This window comes from Centrocercus urophasianus, unplaced genomic scaffold (genome assembly GCF_019232065.1).
Source record: "Centrocercus urophasianus isolate 14NV4802_14NV808 unplaced genomic scaffold, USGS_Curo_1.0 seq_14, whole genome shotgun sequence".
Lineage (NCBI taxonomy): Eukaryota > Metazoa > Chordata > Aves > Galliformes > Phasianidae > Centrocercus > Centrocercus urophasianus.
In genome coordinates, this window is record NW_024884586.1 from 21,432,429 (window position 1) to 21,441,339 (window position 8,911).

An 8,911-nucleotide genomic window follows, 5' to 3' on the forward strand; every position below is an offset into this window, starting at 1 on the left:
ATTTGCCTGGTTAAGATAATGCAAATGTTTTATTGGGTTTTTCAACTCTAAACTCCATTTCAGTTTTGAAGGTTTTTAGAGGTAAGGGATAAGATCAGGATTTCATGAGTTTGTACCTCAAGAAAGAATTTCTTTTTCCCAGCTTCATTTTTCGTTCCTGAAGTACCATGCAAAGTTTGGTCAAAGCCATAATATGTGTTCTTCTAAGACTTCTAATACTGTGTGTGAAAAATCTCATACATTCTCTCTGAATGATATAGTGGAGCTTTAGCATAGCCTGATCTGAACCAGCTACTGCTTCAGGCACACCTGTAATTTTTGTGTACACCTGCATTAGATCACTTCAACATATAGTTCTGTGGCTTCCAGACACTGTGTATGTTCTCTGAATTATATAACAATTTATTGTATTTTTAGAAAGCTTGTCTTGCCATATGAAATGCAAAGAGATGGCAAAGTTTGTTAGACTCTGGATTTTTCTTTTTTCCTTGAAGAAAGACAGCCAATATTGTGGAAGCAAGACAGATTTTGTTGTTGTTGTTTTTGACAGTAGAGGTTGAAGGTGGGGAGGCAGGGGTTATGATACAGTAATGCATTTTGCATTCTGCTGCTCTGGTGATTATGCTATAGAAATTATATAAATTATTTGTCTATCAGTGATAGGAAAGAAACCAGAACGATTAATTTTTAAGTAGGATTATAACCAGTGCTGCTGCTTCACATTTGTTGAGTATTTTCATAAAGATCTTTCCTGCATACGGCGATAAATGAGGTGATTTAGGTCTCAGTAATAACAAATACATTAAGTAGCTACAAGTTGGCAGAATGAATTTGTCTGAGAAGGAATGCTTTAATGGTCTGCAGCATACAGACCAGAAGTTGCCTAATTCCCAATGACTGCTACACCATTTGCTTTAAAGCCTTTGGTATCTGATCCTAGTTCAACTTCTCTGTCTTCTACTGGTACTTTAGTTTGCTTTTCTGTGTTTTCCTTCATCTGTCTCTCTGACAAGTTTATATGCAAATATCTTGGTCATAAACCTATCGAATACAGGCTCTAAACAAAAGTGCATTGAATAAGTGTAGCAGCTCACTGACCTTTCAATTTCCAAGCAGCCAATCTGCCACTGTTTAAAAACAGTTTGGCCAGAGGAATTTATTTGCTTTGGGAACTTGATTTGTGCAGTCTGAAGCCTTACTTTTGGATTTTTAGATCTGCTGACCCTTCACCCTGTGGATCCTTCCTGCATGAGTGTGCTTAGACTATTGGATTAGCATTGGTATAAACATTCCCTGTGCTGCTTTTGTGTACTTCTGCCAGGGTTTTGTTTTTGGTGGGTTTTTTTGCTTTGTTTTGTTGCCTTTTCTTTTCTTTTTTTTTTTTTTTCTGCCTAGTGATTAAAAGGCCAGTTTGACTGAGGATCCTGTCACAGGTTGTGTAACTCTTTGAAAGGCATCTCTGGTTGAATGCCTCCTTAAAAGGGAATGCCTGTTCTGTCACAGTGTCAGCAATGAAACTTGTGTGACAACCTTGAGCAACTCAACTCCTTGGACAGTGCAAACGAGAGACAAATCAAAAGAAAGGTGTAGGAAATTTGACGGAGCCAGAACTTCTTACCTTTTGTTGTATATTGTGCCCTCTCTGGTGATCAGATTGTTTTAGGCTCCTGTCTTGTCTGATCTGCATGACTTTACTGCTTACAGCATTGTCTCAGTAAAGAGCATTTTGCAGGAGACTAGGTGCTGCTGGTTTCTTCACCATTTCAGCTCCTTCTACAGACGGATTGGAGGATAGTATCAGCCACTAGCAGTAGAGAAAATCTAGGTGACCTAACCTAGATGTTCCTGCTCTGGCAGTGGCATTGGACTAGGTGATCTTTTGAGGTCCCTTCCAATCCCTGATGTTCTGTGATTCTGTGGAGGGGAGAAACAGGAAAAATGGCACCAGCAGCTCTGAGAGATTGGTGGGTCTGCCTGGCACAGTAATGCAGGAGCAGCCTGAGGAGGAGGACCTTGAGGGAGCAGAGGAAAATGTGACTGAAAAACATGGATGGATTGAGGAGTGAAGGGAGCAAGGAGAACACTTGAGAGGGGAAATGAATGAGTAAAGGTGGTGGTGACTGGCAGGAAGGTGAAGGAAGTGATGAATTGAACACCTGAGAAAGACAACTGGATAAGCAGTGGAAGAGATTTACTGCAATCAGTGCTATTTACTGCATTGAAAACAGCTGAGCACACAAGTCTTTCCTGTCTATGGCAGTCTTTCCCCCGCACAGATGCTTGAAGTGCTTGCCTCTAGAAGTGGAGAAGATGAGAGGAAGAGCCATACATAAAAACTGCAGCTAGTATTTCTTTGTTTTAATCAACTCCTTCAGAAGTGTCTGTCCTTCAGATGTCTTCTAAAAATCTCTCTGGAATTAAATCATAAGAGAACTTCATAGTGATTGTCTGATCTTCCATTCCCTCTGTTGTAGAAAGTGTGATGAATTAGAATGTGGATGCAAGTGGTTGGTTTGTCTGAGCCCTTAATTTTTAGACTAGCTGGCCTAATTTTAGTACTTCTAGAAGCAAAGAACTGATAGCACCAGCATCAAGGCATGATACAGACAAGCCATTCAATAATGCCGTGTGCTTCTGCCAACACACTTGCTATTTTAATGCTGATTGCAAATGAGATACAAATTCATCTCAAGCCTAGTCTCACTGAAATTGATAGTGTTAACAAGAATGATTTTGACCTTTTTGGTAGTGTTTTTTGCTTTATTTTAATCTTGTTTTAAGGCACCTGCAGGAATATAATTAACTCTGTAGCTTAAGATTTGATTTTTGCTAGTAATGAGAATACAGTGGTTAATTTGGAGCATGTATGTGTTCAAATCAGACTTTCGAAACCTAAAATGAGATTTAGAAGCTTGTTAATAAAGGAGAATTAAGCCTCGACTCCAGATGTATGCTGGATGCATTGACCCTGCTGAATTGTTCATTGTCCTCCGTTTCAGAGACCTGAACCTCAGAAACACAGTATGAAAAAGCACAGCTGTGTACTAAAATTAACACCTTGCAGCAAGCATTTACCACTATGGCTAAGCAACACAAAATAGGAAAAAAAAAATACCTCTTTTTCCTCAGTTTAGTGTAGGACATTGGGGTATGCTGGCAGGAAAATGAATTTCATTACAGGAGGAATGAATGAGGCTTTCCCTGTAATGTGTGGGGCTTAGAGGTGGGCCACAGAGAGCTATGAAGTTAGAAGACAGTTCCAGAAAAGATAAAATGGATGAAGCTATAAGGATTTTTAGCAATAAATACTGTTTTGTGTTGGAAATGGAGTACTTTGTAACAGTAGTTTTGAGGACAACTGTTATAGGACCCATTTGTTAAACAATCATCAGTATGTCAGAGATAGCAAAGTCTATTTGCCCTTGTTGCTATGGTGACAGATGAATGTCACTGTAGTTAACTGCCTTTGCCTAATCAGATAATCTAATATAGCTGGCTTTAATTATTCTCATGCTAACAGCATGACTACTACTTTTAAAATTTGGGGTTTTGTCACCACGGAATACAAGAAATTAGAAGATGCTTTCTGAAATATCTCTGTTGAATTAGAGCACTCGTTCTGTACTCTGTTACTGTTCCTATTTTTGTATCTGTACTTGGGGCACCAGTGACTAATGTTCAGCTCCTTAATCCTCTGACAAGGGAAGAACTTGATAGATAGTTCTTCAGTGGGATGATTTGCCAAGTTATTTTCTCTCACTTCCTCGCGTTCCTCTCTGATGTGGCATCAGTGAGGGGATAAGAAAAAGGTTCCATTTACAAAGAAGCCCATTTCAGGTGCCACAGAGAGAGCTCTGGGCAAGTGCTACCAATTTAAAGGCTTCCCAGTTTTGCTGAGGCAAGACGTTTAGCCTGAAGTCTTTCTGGGACTCTGGCAGGTTCCCCAAATCTCTCACAGAAAAATGTCGAGAAAGCAGGGAGCTGGCTCTCCAATGGCACCTGATCCTGTACAAACAGGCTTCCATGGGGATAAATCCTGAGTTCCCTGACTTCTCTTTTTTGTACTCCCTCTTGAGAAGAGGGAAAAGCTCCACTATGGACTCTTTTTTTCTTTTAATCCATATTTTCAATATTTAGATTTATTTTTTTGATGCTTGAGGAGGAAGATCTGGTGGCAATAACAAGGATATGAAACCTATATGTTCACTTGTTTTAATGATGAAGAGAATATAAGGTATATAAAATAGACCTTTCCCAGTGTGATTTCAGAGCAGTCATCTTCTCTGGTTCATACAGAATCTAAGAATCTTGCTTAAAAAAATATCTTGGCAAAATCTAGGAGCTAATTTGCAATGGTATTGCATGCCCAAGAATACTTAAAACTTTACCTTTTCATTAAAATAAATACTGTCCAGGTAGAACTGCTTCTGAAGGAAATCTGGGAATCCTTGGAACAGGGACAAGAAAAACAGGAAGCCCTTCCCTTTATAAGCTAGAAACCAGCAGTAATCATTATGGCAATTCTGCATTGAAGATGCAAAAATGTACGTGAGATGCTGAACTGGAAGGCAAAATTTGTTTAGAGCAATCATTTTATAAAACCTAGTGATCAGTCTAGTACTGCTAGGTCTGTCTGTTTGAGGAAGGGAAATGCCTGTCTGCTTGTCCAGGAAAACATCATAAGCACACAAGAAGGCGTATGTTTCCTAAATACAAAAAGGTCCCATTTACTCGCTGAAATGCCTGAGGATTTGGGAGAATTCTAAAATATAGGTTACCTTTACCTCTTAAATTTGACTGCACTGAACAATTGGCTACAAAACTATTTTGTTCTTTTGTCTTGCTGTTCACTATCAAAAAACTGGATACAGAATTACTGGCAGTCTTGTGGCATCTTCTAGAGTGCTTGTCATGCTGATATATGTTACAGATGTTAACTGTGCATCTTGGAAATGAGGGCGGTTACCCCATTTACAAAAGCAAAATACTGTTTTTGTTAGTGGTTTTCTCTTCTTGAAACAAAAATTGTCTGATTTCTATTGGGAAAAGATTTGGATTTTTTTGCCAAGTTCTATTCCAAAAGACCAACCTAGTGTAGACAGTGGGCACAGGAAAGTTTTCTCTGAATTTGTTAGCATGTTAGCATGACTGAAATCAGCTATTTTGTCAGTACTCTAAAGCAGTTTTGTGGATAAGCTTATGCCTACACTAACTGTTGTGGTCAGATTAGCAACGATCTAGAGGAAGGGTGGCAGTAGTTGTCCAAACAAGCGTTTTTATCGTATTTCCCTGAATCTATGAATAAAATTAAGAAATGTAAGAAGAAGAATCATTTTGTGTTTGCTATAGATTAACAGTTTCTTAAGGACATTGATGGGTTCTCTCTTAGGTCAAAAATGTTTTTCTTTTTTTTCTTGACACTCTGAACATTGAGAGGAGGATAGGCTGGCAGTACAGTCAAGGTTGCTGATACAGGTGAAAGCACTTCATTTTGCTCTCCCCACTTCAAAAATAGCTTTCATTAAAACTCTGCTCCTTCATCTTTCCCCACTAAACCTGCTGCTGCCGCATCTTGAGAAGCTGCTGGAGGCTTTCTTCCCTTCACAACTGTCCTCTAAAGGGAATAGAGCAAGCCAACCTTCTACCTCCATGTATTCAGTTCCCTGCCTGTTTATCAGGTGTGACTGTGGAGCTGGATGAAGTGTTGCTCTACATCACTGGCACAAGTGACTCTAGTTTCCTGGGAAACAAGTGCCTTCATTAGTGCTAAGACTGTATTGTAGGCAACAAACTATTCTTGCAGTTAGTGAGTAAGCATCACCTATCACATAAAAATAGAGTCCTGCAGTTTGGGAGAAATTATTACATGCTGAAGTATTGAAATGGTGGATTCAGTGAGGTTTCTGGATGGGTGAATTAGATGCGGGGAAAACAAATTTGAAAAGAAAAAAAATAAACCTCTGGAATACTTGCCAGCATGGATTTAAGGTGTAAACATTATTAATAATAATAATAAATATTTTGCAACTTGCAGTTGTTTGTAGTATTTACACTACTGTCCTATTTCAAATGCTTCAACAGTTTATGAATTCAGAGCCATGTTTTGCTGCTTTTATTTTCTGTTACAGATCTGGAGTCCGTATAAACAGCCTGACTGCACAGGGGATCTCGATGGTAGAATTGAGGATGATTCGCGTTGCCTCTACACTCACGAAGAGTACATCAGTCTCGTGTTGAACAGCGGTAGTGGTTTGTCGCATGATTATGCCAACCAGTCAGTGCAGGAGGACCCACGGATGATGGCCTTTTTTGACTCCTTGGTACGCCGAGAGATTGAGGGCTGGAGTTCTGACTCGGACAGCGACCTCAGTGAGAGCACCATCCTGCAGCTCCACGCGGGAGTAAGCGAACGCTCCGCTTACAGCGAGTCAGAGTCGTCCGCCTCTTTGCATCACTCCCCACCACACGTGGCTGAAGAGTCTGCTGAAACTGCCTACAACTTAAGGGCCTTAAGATCAGCTGAATCCCCCTCGGGCAGAGAAGACATGGCTTCCCGTCAGCAGAGGCTCTCAGCACTGAGAAAGTATCAGGATAAACGTCTGCTGGCCCTCTCCAATGAGTCTGACTCTGATGACAATACCCGTGAGGCAGAATTGGACACGGACCTTTTCCCACGGCCGCGATCCCCGAGTCCTGAGGAGAATGAGTCTAGCAGTTCCAGCAGCAGCAGCAGTACAGAAGATGAAGAGGAACTGAATGAACGACGTACATCTATGAGGCAACGCAATGCGCTGAGGCGCCGACAGAAGGTGCAAAAAGAGGAAAGGACTAGTATTAACACAGAGAATGCGACCCCCTACATAGGTGAGGATATATATGATTACCCCCAGATCAAAGTAGATGATCTTTCTTCTTCTCCAGCTTCTTCACCGGAGAGGAATTCGGCCAACAAAGAAGTTCTCAAAGAAAGGACCTCTCCATGTTCAGACAATGAATCAGTGGAGAGAAAGATTTATAAAGCCTACAAATGGCTGCATTATTCTTACATATCGTATTCAGCTAATAAAGATGGTGAATCCTCCAGAGGAGATGCGGTGAATGATGAAGGGAAACCAGGAACTAGTGGAAGGCACAATACAGCGCACTCACTAAATAAGGAAGATGCTAGGAACTTGAGTTCAGCAGTTCCTCAAGGTTCCCCAGTTGTTTCTACTGAAAACCACAACAAAGAAACTTTAAAAGAATGCAGTTTGGTAGAAAATTCTAGTAATGGTCAAAGTTGTGAATGTGACAATCAGCGGCGGATGGAGGGTCAAGAAAATGCATCTGAAGACACTACCAGCGGAGGTACGGAGCGTTCTTTTGAGACTAAAAAGCTCAATGGAAAAGCTAACTGCAAAGGGCTAAATAGCTGTACTGAAGAAGCTTGCATTCAGACTGCAGGACTTGCGGAGCAGAAAAATAGTCAGAACTGTCAACCAGCATCAAGCCATCATTCACTGGTCCCTCCGTTCTCTGCTGTTGCCATCTGCAGCTTGTCAGGTCACTGCTCCAGAAACCAGACTGATGACAGTGAGGAAAGGAGCCTCGACGCTTCCTGTGTTAACCACAATAACGGCCACTTGCATCTTCGCCCTTCATGCTTCAGCAATGGACAGGGTTTTGGAGAACAGGAGGCTGTGATTCAAGGACTACAGGTGCACTCAAATACTGATAATGGCAACCTTGAGCAGATGGTTGTGACCTTGCACAAAGACTGCTGCCTGTCTGAAATGGACTCCAACAGCTACAATGTGAGCACAAGAGAGGATTCTGCTGACTTGCATCCTGCAGGCAGTGAGAGCGCTCAGTCTCGTGGAGGACTGAAAAGACACAGAACGGAGCTGGAAGATGCAGATTCAGAGAAATCATCCTTAGAAAAGAAGTTAAAAACATGATAAATGCAAATGTCTGTCGTAGTGTGCACTCTCTCTCTCTCTCTCAAAAAAAAAAAAAAAGAAAAAGGAAAGTATTAAAGGCACATAGAGCTTGGATCTGAAACATTGCGTTTGATTCTCCATTCCATTCTTCAGTGGGTCTGTTTTAGATTGCCAATGGTTCATGCTGTATAAAAATCCAACTTACTCCTTAATGAGACTGAGTATAGTGTACCCATACAAGGTTCTGTTTAAAGTAAATCCTTATTAAGACGGTTGACTGAATTATTCTTGTGTGAACATGTGTCTTTTGTTCAACCAGCCAACCAGGATGCCCGCTTTAAGTTTTAGTTGTTCTTCTTATAAGAAATCTTTCCATTCTGACACTTATTACACATTACAGACTGAAAAGTGATTGAATTAGATCACATTGGTGGTAGCTTGGGCTGTGTTTCTTGTTGAGGAAAATGAGGAATAAAGCTTTCTGGCCTCTTTATTCTACTTCAGACTCTGAAGAACTGCAGCCCTTAGGGTGGATGTTTTCACAGCTTGCTAATACCTTGAGAGATGATACTTCATAAAGCTCTTGCATCTGATACGGTTCAGTGACATTTTTTTTTTATGCCAACAGATAAGCTATAGGAAGTGAGCCTCTTTCCAAAATCAACTTTAGACTGTTCCCATGGTGACATTCAATTCTGTGGGTTTTGTTAAAAAAAAATAACCGAATAGCACAATGTTATCACTACTGAAATGTAATTGTTTGGCAAGAGGGTATTATGCTGCAGGCCTCGCTCTAACCAAGGGCTATCAAAAATCAGGCTCTTAGTATGCCTTTCTGTGTGCTTAATGCACGGTGAGTCGTCATTATTCAGAATACAGCTCTGAATGCTGGGATGTACCTTGACTATGCCCATGTCTCATTTCTGGGGGCAGCAGGCCGAAGAGGCAAGAGTGGAAGGACAGAGATTGTGACGCCAGTTAAAGGCAGCATG

At 40.9% G+C, this 8,911-nt stretch overlaps 1 protein-coding gene across 1 annotated transcript in view; it reads left to right on the forward strand.

Moving 5' to 3' along the window:
- The window catches only part of DCAF5 (DDB1 and CUL4 associated factor 5), a 67,105-nt gene extending 58,901 nt beyond the window's left edge, over positions 1–8,204 (forward strand). The window contains exon 9 of the mRNA XM_042813763.1: positions 6,129–8,204. Within this exon, the coding sequence (XP_042669697.1) occupies positions 6,129–7,937 (1,809 nt within the window). The 3' untranslated portion in view covers positions 7,938–8,204. The remainder of the gene's footprint in view (positions 1–6,128) is intronic.
- The last annotated feature ends 707 nt before the right edge of the window (positions 8,205–8,911 follow it).